Raw genomic sequence first — 20,060 nt, 5'->3', positions numbered from 1 at the left:
AATTATTTGACACAAAACCTCACATTTTCAAATGCTTTAAATAATTTGATTTTCTGATGCTAAAAAGAGTAAAGAATCTAAAAAGAGTAAAGAATCTACATATTTGGTTGCAGTTATAAGAAGGATTTGAGATATGTAGACCAAATTTGATGAATAATAAACTATCTGGAAGTGATTCAACTTATAAAAACTACTTTGGGCATGGCTTCTACTTTGGAGATGACGTATAAATTTTAGAGTGTACTTCTTTTGGTTACTATCCTGAAGCATTGTCTTATTGAACAACATCAATAAATTCTCCCATAAATTCCCTTTTTGAGTGATGGGAAACTTTTAAACTTGGCAGGGTAAAAGTTGTAGAAAAAGGTTTAGACTTTAGATCTATGAGAAAACATTTTTAAGCCATTATAAGGCATAATACCAGAGGTTTCCAAAGTTTTTCTCAAGAAATTGCTAACATTCACAGAAAAGGCTAAAGGGGATGTAACAATTTCCTCTGCCTTTTTTTTTTTTTAAAGTGGGTTCCACACCCAATGTGGAGCCCAACATGGGACGTGAACTCACAACCCTGAAAATCGAGACCTGAGCTGAGATCAAGAGTGGGATGCTTAACTGACTAAGCCACCCAGGCGCCCCTCCTCTGCTTCCTCCCTTAAACATTGAATCACTTTCCTCTTTATTCTGCATATTTATCACACTTTTAAGTGGCTTTTCTGGACTCAATATTGCACTGATTAGCTCCTTCCAATTATTAATTAATTGTTACAATTATTAATAAATCATTAAATCATCAATCCATAGTTAATCCCTGGATTTAGAGAGAACTATTTCATCTCACAGATACCCCACCCATTTCTTCCTCCCAGAAGTATAGATTGAGCTGTTGCGAAACAGTCACGAGGGCAAGGACGTTCTGGCTGAGGCAATAATTTGGAATAGGCTAATAGGGGGGTTTCTGGTCCTAATTTAAATGACTGTTCTATAAATTTACATTTTCAAGCATTGCTACTTGCAGAGAAATCAATGATGCAAAATCACTAGGAAGAAAAATAGTTATTGGCAAAACTGACTTAAATGTACTTATTTTCTTTTACTTTAAATGTTTCAACATTTAGACTGTGAATGCCAGAATTTGACTCCAGAATATATTACTTTAACTCTCACAGACTTTTTGATTTCTTCTGGCATATTTCAGCCATCAGTTAGTAACCGACGTTCTCCATCAGCACGATTCTGAATTGTTCCAAAGCAGCAGAGTAGCTTTAGGAGATCTGAACGGTCGCATAGGGGAAGCATCTTCCCGGAGAATTGCTTGATTTGGCAGGATTTCAGGAGAATTGCTTGATTTGGCAGGATTTCAGGCAGCCTCTCTCCTCTGGCTTTCCATGACTGGCTCCATTGTCCAGAGAGATCATGGGGATTTCCTGTGGGAGAGGCTCTGTTTGAGGGTGAGGGCATAAGCTACAGACAAGGCAACCACTTACCATCACATTGACCTGATCTACTAAGCGCAGTGGGTTTTTTTCTTTAATACTAGGTAGCAGTTGCTGGTGACTAAACAAAGAAACAAACAAAAACTTCATGCATTAAGCACCTTATCAAAGTTTTAGCTTATCATCATAATAATGGTTGATTGATTTTGGACCAAAACCGATGTGCTAAGATTTTTTTTTTTTTTCAATCTCAGAGGATCATAAACTTCTAGAACTGAAAATTGGCTTCTAGTTCTAGTCTCTCATTTTTTGTAAATAAGTAAATGGGGGCCTCAGAAAAATAAAAACATGAAGAGAAATACAAATGGTAATAGTGCATATGTTAGGAGGTGGAAATATGGGTTATTTTTCCTTTATTACCTCTTTACTGTGGTAACAGTGTTTTTGTAATGACAAAAAGTGGTTTATTTAAATGCACAAGGCAATTGCATGTGTCCTTTTAAATGTGCCTTGCACCCTTTAGGCTAATTCTGCAGAGAAGCTGAGAGAATACGGTCTTTCCCACATCTGTAGCCATCCTGTGCTGGTAACTAGGACTAGGTCTTGCCCCCTCATAGCACCTCCGAAATCACCTCCCGTACCTCCCTGGAAACTCTTTCGTCAAAAAAAGGAAACTGTTATAACAGATGAAGCTCAAGGTATGGTTCATGTTGTCTGAAAATCTTTCTAAGGAGCCTTTCTCTGCATGAAGGTCTAATAGTTTCATTTGTAATGAAAGATGTATATCAAGGCAAACCACCCATCATTACACCTAACACCTACCTTCAATTTTATGTCTAAATTTTATGCCTTTAAAGGATTAATTCTCCACATTTCAGAAGCTGAGCAGTTTGGTTCGCATCTAAACTGACCAGTTATATCCAGACCATTCTTTGGGTGAGGGTATTGTTGTCATTATTGTGATAGAAAATGGTTTGCAGCGAATAATAGAAAAAAAATGTAAATAGCGTATTTAAGCCACGGGTCTAGAGTGCCGTGTAGAACATGACCTTTGAAGTAACTGATTTATATTTAGAATAAACTGACCTTTGTTTGGAATATAGGAACAGAACTTCTGGCCTGGACTGGCTCCTAGGTGAATGTTGTCCTAAGCCACTATGAATGGCTGTTGGGCTAGAAATAAATAGGTTCCCGCCACTGGGGAGGCGGGGGACAGGGGACTGTGCCCGCCTGGCTCTTATTCTCAGTTCACTTCTAACGTCCTCACAATCCAAGTCTCATCCTTGACTCTTTCCATGTTTTTTCTCTCCAAGTCTTCATTTTTTCATGAGCACCAAGTTTGAACGGCAAGAGAAATGAGCAAAGGCATTCATTAAAAAATCAATTTTAACACAGAAGCATGAATCTGAGGAGATGGGATTAAAGAAAAGAAGAAAAAAAGTAATAATTTAAAAATTATGGCCTGGCGGAATAGCTCACAATTTTTGTTTAGTCAACGTCTACTGTGTTTCCGTACCTAATTTAGAGCTTGCAGTTTCTCATAAAGGATGATAAAGAATTGGCGTGTTATGGATTATTTATCTGTATATATCCCTGTGTGCATGTGGGTATATATATTTTTCTCATTCCAGAACACTTCAATTGTCTTTGTTCAAAAGAGCGTTGTTTTTTTTTTTTTTTAAAGTCTTTTGTGTGTGTTTCCTTGCTTTGGCATTTTCTCCCTTTGTCTTTGCTGACTGCTCATTGTTTTCTAATTGTATTCCTCCAGCAACAGTATATCACATTCTAGAGGGTTTTGCCTCAGGGGCTGTGTTCACAGGTCTGTTACCCAAATGAACAATGAAGGCAAGGCCACAAAGAATGTACCTAGGGCCAGTTCATTGATGGCCTCGCTGTGAAGCTTAGAAGTATACTTTCATTGAGCAAGGCTTACACCCTCTCTCGGTGGTGTTGATGGAGGCTCCTGCTACCAGTTCAAGCGCTGTTGATCCCTCATCACAGGGGACCAGCAGACCCTATCTTGGTTCCCATGTAACACCTAAGTCTGGGTGGTACTCAGGCTCCTAAACATGCCTTGGCCACACAGATTGGAATGTTTACCTGTTCCCTGCCTTCTACTTCCAACCACAATTTACATGTTTTTAAAATACAAATTACAACTGTTAACCATGTAATTTTTCCTCACATTTGCTTTTTGCCTACATGATACAACTGGTACAGCTGGGAGCGAAACTTTTCCAGCACAGTATGTTATATCTTTGCCAGAAAAGAACAAAGATTAAAGAAATAATCTGGTTTGGATGGAAGAAGAAATGGTCAATTTTTTTTTTTTTTAATTAGGCCTATCTGCCTCTCTCCGTCCTGCTTGATTATTTCATTTCTTTATGTCCGTTGAGCTTCTGCAGAGAGCTGTTAGTGCCTGCGGACTGCTGCTATGGGTACAGGAGCTTCCCAATTTTTATCCCTCCCTCCCACTCTCCTTCCCGCCCTCCCTTCTACCCTATTTCCTGTTCTCTTTCTGAACCAAAGATCAGCCTTCACATGATGCTTGAAAGAAAATCTTTTGCTTTTAAATGCTATATTTTAGTTCAATGTATAGAGCCACGCTTAAAACAGTTGTTCATTCAGAGCATCGAAGAATAGTTGAATGAAGGGAAAAATACTGAACCTGCTGACCTTTTCTGATTGCACTACTATCGCAGTGCAATTCTAGGTAAAGGATGGCTCTAACGCAGGCTGCGGAAGAGAAACCTGAAATTGGTGGGATTCCATAACTCGTATACCACCTCGAGGCTCACCCTGTAATTGTCTTTCTTCTATCTATTGGGTTTAATATTTAAGGCAAAAATGAACAGGAAAATGAACAGGGAGGGAAAGAGAGAGATCATTTTAGAGGTTACCATGGAACAAGGAGAGAAAAGTTATGTACTTGTATCAAAGCTTCACTATTTTTCTCCAATAGTTACCCTTTCCACCATGGAAGAGCTTTTGTTAAAATAGTCATCTCTAATGTTCAATTTCAGTGCTCACCATGCTCTGCCTGGGTTCTGTGCCGTATCCACTGAGAATTACTTCCTCGTAGATCAATTTCAGACTCCTTTAGGCGGATCCACAAGGCCTTTCTTTAGCCACTGTTTTCTCTTCTACCCAGGACCTTTACTTTGTTACATTTTCTGTTCTTCTACTACCGTCTCCAGGTATTAGTCTGAATTTCCTCTTCATGTTTCAGCAATTGTTTTGCAGAAGTTAACTAAAAGAACACAGTTTTTAGTGAAAAACATTTAAAGAAGTAGTAGTGAGGGACGCCTGGGTGGTTCAGTCAGTTAAGCGTCTGCCTTCGGCTCAGGTCATGATCCCAGGGTCCTGGGATCAAGTCCCGCATCGGGCTCCTTGTTCAGCAGGGAGTCTGCTTTTCCCTCTCCCTCTGCTTGAAGCTAGCCCTGCTTGTGCATGCGCGCACGCACTCTCTCTCTCTGTCAAATAAATAAATAAAATCTTAAAAAAACAAAGTAGCAGTGAATGACCAGTAATAACAAGGAGACATTGCTAACTTTCTCCCTTGAGACTTGATTGCTTCACATTGTAAGTCTGGAAAGCAACTGAGAAGTAGACTTTAAACATCTAATATTAACAGGATCTATAAGGCCTTTCAATGTGAAACCTATGTATCCCAGTACATTCCTATTTCCCTCTTTCGAAATTTGCTGGTTAAATAGTTAATGTAATCAGTACTACAATAGTTGTTAAGTTATGCATTTAATCTTGGAAGGTTAAAAAAAAGTACATGATACCACCTGTTTCTTCTAGAATTAATAATAAAGAAGCCCGAACAATTTCTTGAAATTTCAAGTCCATTTTTGAATTATAGGATGACTCCATTTACAATTCCAACAGAAACGTAAGTATGTGACATTCTTTCCCACAAATACACTTTGTTGACAAATGAAGTACTTTGTGAATTGTGTGGTTAGAAATGTATTCTTTGGTGACAGATGCACTAAAGTTTGTATCGCTGCAGTGAACACAGGAAAACGATATTCTTAGATTCTTTTTCACAGTAATAAGTAGATGAGATAAATTCTGAGTAGGTTAAAACAAAGCTTAACTATGCCTGGCTTTACAGTTTGGCTACTGTTTTAGAAGAGTAAGTACTTTGTTTTACTTAAACATTAGCACTAACAAATGCTTTTGGTTATTATCTGATGCTGAAATCATAAGAGCAGAGGATTGTCAGAGAAACCAGAGAGATGAAGTGTGTCAGTCTTAGGGGAAAAAAAAAAAACCCTAAATAGAACAACAAAGACGATCAAGAAGTAAAAGGAGGAAAAAGAGGAGGAGAAATCCAAATATACTAATGTTTGAGTATGGCAAAAGGGATGGAAAGAAAGACTATCATCCTGGATCTAAAATTTCTAATGAGCTCAGAGAAGTGAACAGGAAGTCCACAAATAGCAATAATGAGAAGAATTAGTGATATGAGTGGAAGATATGATTATTACCACTGACATTGTGGTAATTTGTTATGCAGTGATAAGTAACTAATACCTGGATATATACATATGTGAAAGATTACCAAATACATAGTCGGAATTTGTGCAGCTAATTGTACTTCAGTTATCCATCAATAACATTGTAATACGTAAGAATAAATAATATGTAAAATGGTTTTAAAAATCAAATAAGGATTCTAGGAATTCAAGAATTCGAGGAATACAATAAGAACTGAAAATAAGAATTTGGTGGATGTGTTTCATCAGGAATTAGGTACAGCAAAAAGATGAAGACCAAACATAAATAAATAAAGGAGGAAAAGTACAGTAAAAACAAATGGAGCAAGTTGAAAAAGACCAACATAATTGCAAGTGGGTCTCAGAAACAGAGGATAGAGAGATGGGGGAATAATCACAAACTAAAAATATAATGGCAAGGGTGCCTGGGTGGCTCAGTTGGTTAAGCGACTGCCTTTGGCTCAGGTCATGATCCTGGAGTCTCGGGATCGAGTCCCACATCGGGCTCCCTGCTCAGCGGGGAGTCTGCTTCTCCCTCTGACCCTCTTCCCTCTCGTGCTCTCTGTCTCTCATTCTCTCTCTCTCTCAAATAAATAAATAAAATCTTTAAAAAAAATGCAAACAGAACAAACACCAAACATTATAAAAAATATATATAATGGCAAAATATCCCAAAAGTAAAAAAAAAAAAAAAATCAAGTCAAGAATCAGGAAGTTCTGACATCAAACAACGTAAACAAAAAGAAAATTGCAACTAGACACATCCGAGTAAAACCGAAGGCACATAGGGTACAGTGATATGTAGGTGTAAAGTCAAAGTGCTGCCTCACAAACCAACATGGATGAATGTCACACACAAAAATATTAGACCAGGGGTGTCTGGGTGGTTCAGTTGTTAAGCGTCTGCCTTCAGCCCGGGTCATGATCCCAGGGTCCTGGGATCGAGCCCCGCATCAGGTTCCCTGCTCAGATTGCTTCTCCCTCTCCCACTCCCCCTGCTTGTGTTCCTGCTCTCGCTGTCTCTCTCTCAAATAAATAAATAAAATCTTAAAAAAAAAAAAAATTAGACCAAAGAAGTCTGGTAGAAAAAGTGCACGGGTTGCTTTTAATTATCCTACTAACAGACATTATGCAAAGAAAAATAAAAAGCAATCCATGGTATCGGAAGTCATGATGGTGGTTTTCTGTGGTGAGGAGGACTGGCCGTGCTTGGGAGACACTCAGCATGGCTCATGGGGCTCTGGCAATATTAGTATTCCTTAGTCTGCATAATGGTGACATGGCCATGCTTCCTTTGAGATTTTTCAGCAAGTTTTACATTTATGATCTGGTCCTTTGTTGAATGTCTTTTAAACTTAAGTAAAACTTCATGAAACATTTTGAATGTCTCACAGTGACCATTAGTGATGGGTTAGGCTTCTTTGGACATAGTAAGATCCATGACAGGAGTGTAAGCTGATGAAGAAGTGCAGTTAAACTTGAGATCAGAAGTCGGTTGATCGCGCTGTTTTACTTTTAGAGCCTCTTTACATCACAACCAGTTAATTGACATTGTATGAACTCTATTCAAGTTGAAAATATTAGAGAGATTCTTCAAATCGCTTACCGTCAAGGCTCCTGTCAGTCCTATGCACCAACAACTGACCACTAAGAAGTGGGTTGGGAGTGACCCCTAGGCAGAGCTCCTCTGGATAGTCCTTGGCAGTTAGTAATGTCAAGCCTCGAGGGACAGCTTTATCAACTGAAAAGAGAGTTTGCTGCAACGTTTGATTTCAAAAATTTGTTACCGTTACAAATTTGTAAATCTATTTTCCCTCAAACTTTTAACTTTTCATAAAATCTTATTTTATAGCTAAATCTATTGATATCCATACAAGTTTTAAATAAACTTAGTTTGCCGGATTTATTTAAACATTTTAAGTGGCATTTGCTACATCACTGTATTTTGTTATCTCCCTAAGTACTTTAAGAGGCAAAAATCATAGCAAATAAAATCTTGCCAAGTATTTAAATCCTTATAAAAGTTCAAATAATCAAACTTATGTGTTTTGAGAACCTTAATTTTTCCTATATATGCTATTAGTTTTTACAAACCAAAATTTTCTTATTATGTTGTAACTTAATCATGAAGCTAAAATTAAATATGCCATACATTTTAAAGCCTAATTTGTTGGATTATATAACATGCTAAGTTCTTTCATATGTTACAAATACAAAATAGCATATATACATAGAATTTTTCTGAACTTAATATAAAAATATTAGTGCTTCATATTTTTTCTAATTAATTTTATACTTAGTATTACCCACTAAATGATAATTTTTCCATTCCAAATAACTTTTAATTATCTCTCAACTGATTGAGATTGTATACTAATCAGAGATTTTGTGGATTTTGAAAACCATAGCTGCAGACCACCAGGACAAATTTTCTCACGATCCAAAAATGCCATACCCAGACTTTCCAGAATCTCTGTGTCAATAGAACACCACAAATGGATTGGTTTCATAGCCTGAATTCCCCGAGTTACTCCCTTACTCGATTTTCTTATGTCTTCTTTCAGCTTCATTATCTGGTCAAGGTGGACAGATCTAGGTGACTCTGACACCTGATTGGATTCAACTAATCTAGTCACTGTTTGAATCTGTTGTGAATTTCCTAGCTTCTTTATTCAATCCGGCAGAGCCAAAAACAAAGATATGTGAATGACATTTCATCCTACATGGAAGAAAGGTCCCTTGTCCTGCTTTGCTGTACAGTCAGAGTTCTCAGGTCAACATGAGTGCAAACCCTTTTTTTGGCAAGTCCTTGAGAGTGACTGCTATCACAAGTGCTTTTCCCTGAAACACTGCAGCAACTTGCCAAATTTGCCCATTCTTGGCTCCTGGCCTAGTGAGCATTAGAACCTCACAAATATGTCTGTGCTACCCTCTAGTGGCGGTTTCAGGTAAATCAGAGATGCTTAGCTTGAGGTGAATTAAGAACTTTCTCTGAATACAAAGGAAAAAAAAAGTGTAGGAAATCTGTATACATGAAATTTAATTTTATTTTTGAAAAGTACAGGGGCGCCTGGGTGGCTCAGTCGTTAAATGTCTGCCTTCGGCTCAGGTCATGATCCCGGGGTCCTGGGATTGAGCCCCGCATCTGGGCTCCCTGCTCAGCAGGAAGCCTGCTTCTCCCTCTCCCACTCCCCCTGCTTGTGTTCCCTCCCTCGCTGTGTGTCTCTCTCTGTCAAATAAATAAATAAAATCTTTTTTTAAAAAAGAAAAGTACGTAACCTAAAAAAAAAGTACATGACGTAAAATGTATTTACTATAACAAATGTCTTTTTATTGTGCCTATGAACTTGTAGGAATGACAATGACAATTCAAGGTCATATCAAGAATTACTTGAAAGGGAATATTGTACATTTCAGTAGCTAGTACAAACGTCACAGTTATAAACTCAAGTGCTCAAGGCTCACTCAAATTTTTGACTCTGAGTCCCATTCCACTGATAACATTACTCTGATACTGAGTTAAATCAAGTCCAAATGTCAAATTCTTACATTCTGATCATCAACATTTAAAGATGGCCACCATAGTTTTATTTTATATATATATTTTTAAAGATTTTATTTCTTTATTTGACAGAGAGAGAGAGTGCAATCAGGGGGAGTGGCAGGCAGAGGCAGAGAGAGAAGCAGGCTCCCCGCAGAGCAAGGGAAGCCTGATGTGGGACTCCATCCCAGAACCCCAGGATCATGACCTGAGCCGAAGGCAGTCACTTAACCAACTGAGCCACCCAGGGGCCCGACCACCATAGTTTTAAAATAGCATTCCAGAAAATTTTTACAACAATGTATTGACTGATAGAGATATTTCTTCAGTAGTGTAGAAAGCAAGTCAATGTTTTTAACATGAAATAAAAATTTATTATTAGATGTAAAAGATGATAAAATCAATGAAATCAGAAATTTCTACTGTTGACAAAACTGCTGTTATTTAATGTACAATGCAGTATCAGTCAGCCATAAAAAAAGAAGGAAATCTTGCCGTTTGTGACAACATGGCTGGACCTTATGGGCGTTCTGCTAAGTGAAATAAGTCAGACAGAGAAAGACGAATGCCATATGATCTCACTTATATGTGGAATCTAAAAAATCAAAAACAAAAACAAACACCCAAGATACAGAGAACAGATTGAGGCTGCCAGAGGAAGAGGGTGGCTGAAATGGGTAAAGTGGGGTCAAAATGTACAAACTTCCAGTTATAAAATAAGTCATGAGATATAATGTATAGCCATGATGGCTGTAGTTAACAATGCTGTACTGTATATTTGAAAGTTGCTAAGAGAGTAAATCCTAAGAATTCTCATCACAAAGAAAAAAACTGCAACTAGGTGTGGTGATGGATGTTAACTAGACTTGTGATCATCTTATAATGTATACGAATATTAAATCAACATGTTGTACATCTGAAACTAATATAATGTTATATGGCAATTATACCTCCATAAAAAAAACTGCAGTTATTTATTAGTAACTTTAAATAAGAAATTAAAGTAACAGAAGTTTTTTTTTTTCATTAGTCATTTTGTACAATCTTTTATTAAGAAAGGGATGCCTCCAGGATTTGATTTATCGTCCATTACTGAAAATGATGAAACCACCACCATTAGCCAGCCAGACTTAAGCCAATTGACAGGAACAGTATCTCAGGTAACTATGTTACTCTTATTATGGGCCCAATTCTTAATTATCAAATATCTTTTCTTAAATTGTGAAATATACACAAAAGACTGTATAACGTGCATTTGGACAGAATAAAGGACACTGTGAAAATAAGCTTTTTAGATGATAAAGTGGCATATTCATTCCTTATAGAAGACCCCTTTGCATCTCCTATCTGCCATTCAGAGTTTGGTGTTAACCAAGCCCATACTCTTCTTCTTCTTCTTCTTTTTTCTAAGATTTTATTTATTTGAGAGAGAGAGGGTGTGTGAGCAAGACAGCCCAAGCAGGGGCAGCCGCAGAGAGAGAGGGAGAAGCGGACTTCCCACTGAGCAGGGAGCTGGATGTGGGGCTCGATCCCAGGACCCTGAGATCATGACTTGAGTCGAAGGCAGACGCTTAACTGACTGAGCCACCCAGGCATCCCAAGCCCATACTCTCCTAATTTTGCCAATTATGTATATACGTTTATAAACAATATAACCTTAATTTAATTGTTATACAATTTTATTTAAATGGACTCATTAATTCCTCTGGGATTTCCTTCACTTAGCATCATTTATGAGATTTGCCTTTTGTTGCACGTCACAGTTCATTCATTTCACTGGTTGAAGGTATCTAATATATAACCAAACTCCTTTTTTTTTAAATCTTAGCATTGTTAATGGCTATACTCATTGCCTCTTGTTTCTTTTTCTTCTTTCAGATTTTTATTTAAATTCTAGTTAGTTAACATAAGTGTAATATTGGTGGCAGGAGTAGAATTTAGTGATTCATCACTTACATCTAACACCCAGTGCTCATCATAACAAGTACCCTCCTTAATGCCCATTCAGCCCACTTCCCTCCATCAACCCTCAGTTTGTTCTCTATCTTTAAGAGTCTCTTATGATTTGCCTCCCTCGCTCTCGTTTTTTTTTCCCTTTCCCATATGCTCATCTGCTTTGTTTCTTAAATTCCACACATGAGTGAAATCATATGGTATTTGTCTTTCTCTGACTGACTTATTTTGCTTAGCATAACACACTCTAGCTCCATCCATGTTGCTGCAAATGGCAAGATTTCATTCTTTTTGATGGCTGAGTAATATTCCATTGTACATATATATCACCTCTTCTTTATCCATTCATCAGTCAATGGACATTCTGGCTCTTACCATAGTTTGGCTACTGCTGATAGTGCTGCTATAAACATTGGGAGCTTCTTGTTTCTTACTACTGTAAGCAGCAATACCATGACTATTCTTGTATGTCCCTGTGCACATGAGCCAGCATTTCCTGAGTTCCAGAGTTTGTAACCTTTTATGTCTTATGGCTCCCTGGCCAATTTTGTAAAACTTTAACACACAATGAAAATAATTCATCTGCATCTGCGTATGAGTTGAGTACCGATGATAGGGAACAGTGGAAAACAAAATAGCTGTTTGGGTTAGCACCACGAGAACACATAACTTCACTGTTTGGTGGTGGAATGACTGCTAAGTATAGTTGCCAACTGGTTGGCCCACTACAGGTCATGGGCTTATCTGTAGAGAGTAACACATGACTACTTGAAACCTAACAATGGGCCTCATAACTGCGCAATTTCAGAGTAGTGATCAATACATGTGACATTTGAAGATACTTGCAACAACTGTAATAATATGTAAAATGCTGTGATTTCTTTCGTAGATAAAGTCACAGTTATTGCTAATAACATTGTGGCTTACTCACCTGCACTGATAAATTGGTAACTGAAGAAAATCTCAACTTGGACTAAAGATGAAATTTTTTCAACTCTCCATGTTCATGGATTCCTGAAATCTTAATTTTGGGCCCCAGGGGACACTAGACTGGGAAGTCCTGCTCCAGGATGTGATTCTGGGAGCAAAATTGATGGGTCATGGGGCATTCACCCATTTAACATTACAACAAGATGCCAAATAATTTTCCAGGGTAGGTGTATGAATATCCACTTCTGTCAGCCCTGCGTAAGAATTTTCTTTGCAAGGCTTCGTGGCCAACACTTATAGTGCCTGATATTTCAACTTTTGCCAGTGTGGTGGGTGTCAAAGGGTATTTATCTTTTAATAGGTAATATGTTCACATGTTCAAAAATAAAAATATAAGGGGCGTCTGGGTGGTGCAGTCACTTAAGTGTCTGACTCTTCGTTTTAGCTCAGGTCATGATCTCAGGGTTGTGAGATTGAGCCCCACGTGTGGGCTGAGTGTGGAGCCTGCTTTAAATTCTCTCTTCCTCTCCATCTGTTTCTCCGACTCATGCTCTCTCTCAAATAAATAAATCTTTTAAAAAATTAAAAAAAATAAAAATATAAGGTATACATGAAAAACTCCTGTTTTTATTAATATACTTCTCCATTTTCACCGCTCTGCACTCTGTAGGACACTTCCTGCATTTTGTTATGCAAATTCAGAAAAACACACAGATAATATTCCATAATGTCCCTTTTTCTATTCAAAATTTAACAAAAGAGTTTTTACTTAATAAGTACTAGAGATAATTTCATATCTATACATAAAAAGTGTCTTTATTCTTAAATTTGCATAATTTCTCATTTGGTGAATGAACCCTAGTTCATTTCCACTAATCTTTCTAGATAGCATAAGATACCTTACATACCATTGCATTCAAGTGAACAATTTTTTTTTAGCATTTTTTAGTATTAGTTGAAAAACAGACTAACAAATGAGAAATCTGGTAAAGAGAATGAATATATTTTAACATTTTTAAAGTTTTTCTTTAGTTTTAAGTTATTCCATGCAATAGTATTAGAAAGTCAAAAACACCATAAAAATAGTCCATCTTTTTCACCAGGCACTGGTGAAAATGCCTAGCATATGGTAGACACAGTTACATATTTATTGAATGCTGGGATTTGGTTATTTCTTGATCTATTAATTTAGATATTACCCCTTGTTGTGGAAGATGAGTATTTAGCACTGCTGTCCTCACTCACCATGGCAAACCTCCACTTTCCTCTGTCTTCCAGATTCGTTTACTTCAGAAGTCTTTGTTGAATCTATATTCTAGCTATATAAGGATTATTACTGTGGAGGCAATAAAGGAAAGGAATTCCCACATCCATCTACCTATCTACCTATCTATCTATCTATCTATTTACCTATTAATCAATCATCTATCGATATATCCCATTTTGTTTATTCATTCATCCATCAATGGACACTTGCTGAATAATTCTGCTATGACCATGGGTGTAAAAATATCTCTTTGAGACACTGCCTTCAATTTTGTTGGGTTTATATCCAGATGTGGAATTGTTGGATCACATGGTAAGTCTACTTTAATTTTTCAGGATCTACCATACTGTTTTTCACTTTATATTCTCACTCTGAGTGCACAAGACTTCCAATTTCTCCACGTCCTCACCAACATGCTCTCCTGTTTTTATTTTTTTATAATAGTAGCCATCACAACAGGTGTGAGGTTGTATCTCACTATACTTTTGATCTGCATTCCCCTAATGATTAGTGATGTTGAGCATCTTTTCATATGCTTTTTCGTCGCTTATATATCTTCTTTGGATAAATATCTAAGTCCTTTGCCCATTTTTAAATTAGTTTATTTGGTTTTTGTTGTTCTTTGTATAAGTTCTTTATATATTGTTGATGCTACCCTTTTATCAGATACATGATTTGCAGATATTTTCTCCCATTCCACAGGTTGTATCTTCATGGTATTTATTGATTGTGTCCTTTGATGCACAGAATTTTTTTATTTCGATGTAGTCCAGTTTATCTATTTTTACATTTGTTATTGCTGTTGTTTAGTGTCATATCCAAGAAATCAGTCAAATTCAATGTCATGAAGCTTTCCCCCCTATGTTTTCTTCTAAAAGATGTATAGCTCTAATCTCTTTGTCTTTGTGTCAACCTTGTCATCCAAACTTTCTGTTGAGTTTATTTCACGTTCCTATTTTTAGTTTCTAAGAGCTCCCATTCTTGATTGTATTTTTGTAGAAGTTTCTTATTTGATAGATGGATATTAAAGAATATCTTTCTGATATTACCAATTTAAAAAATGTATCCCTATATAATTGTTTTTGTTTTCTATTAATCTCCCCATCCACACCCTTTAGTTTCTTTAAGTCTCCTTCCTCAATTGTCTGGTGATACTTTGTTGCACATATATATATTTAAGGAATTCATGACATTAATTAGCTGCTGATCGGAAGTGGCTTTATAGAATGGCTAGAGCTTATCAGCTGGTAGGATAATTAATTTAGGGTAATTGGGGATAAATGAGCTTCATTTGGGGGTGGGATTAGCTCCAAATGTAGATTCCTTGGAGGTTTTTCCCTGGCCTTGGTCAGTTTCTCCAGTTAAGAGTCCTCTAATTTCCCTCCTAGGGTGAAATGGGTCCCAGGGGTTAGTAGACACTTATCCATCAGTGTTATTGCAGCCAAGCAGTACAGAGGAGCTGAGAGTGTCAAAAGTTCAGCATGTGGACTTTCACTTAATTCTTCTCCTCTCTGTAGAGGCAGCTTCTCCTGTTTCCCACGGTACCTGTGAACCCAGATCTGGAGATTGCTCATTTAATTTCTCCATATGAAGCAATTTCCAGTGTCCTGTTTAGGCAGAAGGCTAGATGTTAAATCAGAAAGGATTACAGCAAAATGGGGATTTGTCTGTTCCTTAATAGACCCATTCCTGTATTTTGATATGAGGCCGTATAACATTCTCTCCTTCTCAGATGCCTGTTAATCATTTCTGGGGCCCTAAGGCATGGATGGGCTTGCTTCTCACTAGCTTCTCAGGTAGCACTGCTCTGTTATCACCTTCATCCCTTTACATCATCCAAAATATTGTTGCCATCATCCATCATGTGTCTGTATGAGTTTGTACCATTTTACCTTTTATACATATTTTAACTGTGTCACCGAGAAAACAGAATTGCACAAATGAAGGCACCTTCATTTCCCTGTTAAAATTTGGAAAAACAATTTTTTATAATTTGAAACCCACCTTTCTAGGTTCTGTATGTTAACTGCTAATTATAATCTCATCTCATTATATTCAATCTGTAATAATGTCAGGTGCTTCATACCAAGCCAAATAACTACTTGAGGATATTATTGTTTTAATTTAAATTTTAAGACTCAATAATTTAATAAACTCTCATATTCTGGGTTTTAATGTCGCAAACTTAAACCCTCAGCCTATTATTGAATTAAATTCATATCTTTGAACTTTAAGGTTAAAAACCAAGTTTCTGCTTTACCATGTTTTAGTAACTATTGGCAGAAATCTATTTCTTCAATGATTAAAAGACAGTATTAACTCTTTTAAAAGCATTGGTGCTTTAAATAGCTAACATGTTTTGCTGAATTTATAAATGGTTTCTTAATGTGTTCCTTTCACTTCACAGGGTAATATTATTTCACAAGTTATACTTGGAAAAGGTAAATTAATAATCTTCTCATGACTTTCACAAACATCAAAGCACAAGGGATCTCTGCTTCTTGACAGCTCTTAGCTGTCCCTTCTCCTGGCTCTTGGCGGTCTGTCTCCTTTGTCTCCTCTGATGTGTTAAGTCTAATCTACTCTGAGCTAGAAAAATCAGATAATCTCCCTTGTTAAATTCATGCTTAAAGTCAAAATAAAAGATGATCTGATTAAAGGCCCAAGAGTACAGTTCATGCGTTTTAATACATGCGTGTGATGATCAAAGCAAGGAAACCATCACCAATTCCTCAGTTCCTAAATATAGACTTGGCCAATCCTGAAATCCAAAAAAGCATTATGTGGCATGTATATATGTAGAATTTTGACTCAAGAAGTCTATAAGAACTGTATGACATTACTTGATCAACATAAAGTAAGGTACAGAATCGCCTACTATGTGGGAGCATTTAAATGGCTTCTGAAATGTATTTATTGCAATAGCTCTCCTGGGTTCTCCTTTCTTCTGGTGCATGAGCTATACCCTCCCCTCTTAGACGAACATGTCTGCCTGTAGCTGAGGTTAAGTACCTAAACTAGCTAATTTCTGCTGTATCTTAATGATCTGTGAAGAATGGCACACAAATTTATGAAAGTGATTTAAAAAGTTTTAAACACTCTGCTATTTGTTTAAGTTAGGATTACATTCTCCAGAGTGTATGAAAATGTGTCTCTGCATGGGCTTCCCCATATTTGAGGCTTGCATGTAAATGATTGCCTCAGGAAATGTTTTTTCAAAAGTAGACTTCAATATGCAAATTGCCCTCTATAATTTTCCATATCTCAATAACTTAATATTTAACAGTGTAGGTGCAATTGACATGTTTGTCTTCTGCTACACACAGATGAACTGATAGACCTTGGACTGAATGACACAGCCCATCAAGGTGAAGGGTTTAGTTTGGAAAGAGATTTGGTCAGCCAGACAACAGCCACACAGGATAAATCACAGGAGGAGTTTGCAACAATAAATAATAGTGTTTCTAAAGAAATATGGTTGGATTTTGAAGACTTCTGTGTATGTTTTCAGTAAGTATAAATTTTTTGTGGGTATTAAATATAGTGGATATATAAGCCATTAATTTTTAGCTGTCATTCAAAAGAGTTAAACCAATATTAGTCTGATGTTGATATAATATCCAGGAAAAATGTTAGAAAGAAAAATAGGTGAGTTGATTGCCCACATAGAATAATAATATTCAAACAGATCTCAGGTCAGTTTCAGCTCATCCTCAGAGACTTATTTGTTGATGAAGATAAAGATAGTTTATTTACTGAGGGATCATTTTTGTCTCTTTAGGACAACTAATTCAATGCAGTTATTATTTTTCTTAAGCTTAATTGACATATAATTGATAAAATTGTAAGATATTTAAAATGCACATGGTGATGAATAGATATACATTGTGAAAGATTCTCCCCATTGCGTTAACACATCCAACACCTCACACATTTGCCAATTTGGGGGGGGGGTGGGACATTTAAGTTCTACTCTCCTAGCAAATTTCAGTGATATAAACTGGTATTATTAATGTTATACATTAGATCCTCAGACCTTATTCATCTTGTAACTGAACATTTGTATCCATTTACCAACCTCTTCCTATTTCTCTCACCCTCAGTCCCTGGCAACCATTGTTGCCAGGGTTGTTATTATATATATATTTTTAAATTTTCATCTGTCTTTACCTTGTTTTGCCTATAATTATTTGATTCTATGAAACTAAGCATGTAGTACTAGTCCATTGCGAATGATGACAGTAACCCGTTATAAATAATGTTTTTCAGGAACATATATATTTTTCACAAGCCAAACTCATATTGCCTTAACTTTCAAAAAACAGAATTCAAGGTAAATATATTATGATCTCTTCTCTTTTCTTTGTTTTATGTAAATTTTTGATTAAATCATGCTAGTGAAAAACACCTTCAAATCTATCAAGCATTTCTAAATTTATAATTATATTAACAAAATCAATTCCTAGAGTCGTCTACTGATCTCTTATCCAGACAATAAGTAAAATTCTGCTACCTCGTATCTCCAAGTATGATTTAACTGATTATGTTCAATCCTGAGCTGCATTATTATGTAAATTCATGTTAAAAATATTTGATTTATGAATAACTGAAGCACAAATAAAGTCACTATATTTGATTTCAATTAGTCTATTGAATTGCATGCTATTCCTAAAACAACAGCACATTTCTACTACAATTTCTGCTGTTTTTGTCCATGTTCTTCCCTCTACGTGGAGTCTATTCCCCTTCATCTTTATTGCTTTCATCTGGCTAATGCTAGAAGTCTTTCAGAACAGCATCAATGTCCTTGAACCTGTGAGACCTCCTTTCCTGGCGACAGAGTCTAGGTCAAGTACCCTGACTCCATGCATTCTGTGTGACCTGTACTTACCCTCCTCGGTCCCAAAGGCCTGATTACTTCTCATGCCCCTCCCCCCACCCACCTGCTTGATGTCAACATCTTAAGAAGGACTCTGTCCTTTTGTGTACTATTACAACACTGGTCCTGGCATGAGGCACAAACTCAATAAAAAATTATTGACTGAATCAATTAACAAGTCTCACAAATTGTGTGGCATTTTGGGGAAGACTATGAAACATACTCTAGGAAGCTGGATTGTACTGAAACTCTTATGTTGCTTGCAGGGGGCCATTCAAGCCCCTGATGATAAAGTCACATCTCTATAAGGCCTGTGCAGAGGTAGGGGAAGAAAGAAGTATTGGAGATGACTTTTCTTGTTGCACTTGTATTCGATGAAAATGCAGGCAGAGAAAACCTTTTGAGCATTTTTCAAGAGGTGCTCTATAGCTGGATGTCTGCTCTGAAAGTAAGGATCAGATCTGTAGTAGGGCCTGGGGGGAAGGTAGCAGGGAGAAATCATCAACCTAACTCCGGAGTTTATCTGTAAAAACACCCAGAGGAATGCTTTGGCTTTATGAAGATAACAACACTGCTAAGCAGGAATAACTGAACCCAGAGTATGCTGTGAGAATAACATACCATTTACAGGTCACTGCAGCATATGTCCATATTCAGACTGTTGGCAATAATAAGATGAAGGCATTTATAGGTGCTTACTCTGTTGGCGGCCCCGCACTAGGTTCTTTATTGTATTAAGTCTGCACAGCAAATCCTATGAAAGGACTATTATGATCAGCATTTTTCAGGTAAGGAAACTGAGGCAGGTCAAGGCTGAGTAAATTGCCCAAGACCACCGCCCTGGAAAGTGGCACAAGCATCCTGAGAATTGTGCCTGATGTGGAGCCTGTGCCTTTGTCACTGGTTCGCCCCTCTCACTAGGTTCGCCAGGTTGGTGGCTCGGAGCCAGGCTCCCTGGTTTTGAATCCTTGTTTCATTCGGGGTGGGACCTGCCTAAGCTCAGTTTTCGATTTTCTCATCTATAAAGTGCTTGCGGTAAGAGCCCTATAGATAGAGTTGGGAAATAATGGAGAGAATGTATGTAAAACACTTAGAAGAATGCCTGTCATTAGCAAGGGGTAATCAGTGTTGGCTGTCATTGTTACTAAAGGCAGTTTGGTTATGAGTTTGTTATACACCACCGTCCTAATACACGTGTGTATGTGTGTGGCACAATGGCCAACTGTTCTTTATTCTGATCCTATTTTTACAAACTGATGTAAATATAGATTTTTTTTTTCCTTTTCAAGTCTCAGCTTGACAAAATAAAATAACAATCCTTCTGAGTCCCTTCCTTCCCCCGAATTTTTTTTTTTAACATCAGTGGTATGAGAAAACAATAATTTTTTCTTAGAGGGCACTGGAATCCAAACTTAACAGCGTCTGGGATGGCCTAAAAGGAAGGACTGGTTGTGGCCTGAGGCCAGGCATTCCTGATGTTAGTGGCCAGAGACCGCCAGCTGAGCCCGAGGCCTCTTCCAGCACATTCCATAGATGTTCCTTTGGTGCT

At 37.2% G+C, this 20,060-nt stretch overlaps 1 protein-coding gene across 1 annotated transcript in view; it reads left to right on the top strand.

The window, feature by feature from the left end:
- The window catches only part of ADGB (androglobin), a 158,614-nt gene that overhangs the window by 65,550 nt on the left and 73,004 nt on the right, over nucleotides 1-20,060 (top strand). Inside the window, exons 11-16 of the mRNA XM_088023849.1 lie at nucleotides 1,957-2,131; nucleotides 5,241-5,331; nucleotides 10,513-10,642; nucleotides 16,040-16,077; nucleotides 16,957-17,142; nucleotides 17,902-17,965. Coding sequence (XP_087879975.1) covers nucleotides 1,957-2,131; nucleotides 5,241-5,331; nucleotides 10,513-10,642; nucleotides 16,040-16,077; nucleotides 16,957-17,142; nucleotides 17,902-17,965 — 684 coding nt within the window. The remainder of the gene's footprint in view (nucleotides 1-1,956; nucleotides 2,132-5,240; nucleotides 5,332-10,512; nucleotides 10,643-16,039; nucleotides 16,078-16,956; nucleotides 17,143-17,901; nucleotides 17,966-20,060) is intronic.

This window comes from Eumetopias jubatus, unplaced genomic scaffold (assembly GCF_037043125.1).
Source record: "Eumetopias jubatus isolate StellerSeaLion01/CBP00866 unplaced genomic scaffold, mEumJub1_p1.0 scaffold_6, whole genome shotgun sequence".
Classification (NCBI taxonomy): Eukaryota; Metazoa; Chordata; class Mammalia; order Carnivora; family Otariidae; genus Eumetopias; species Eumetopias jubatus.
This window is presented reverse-complemented; position numbering and strand designations above follow the sequence as displayed.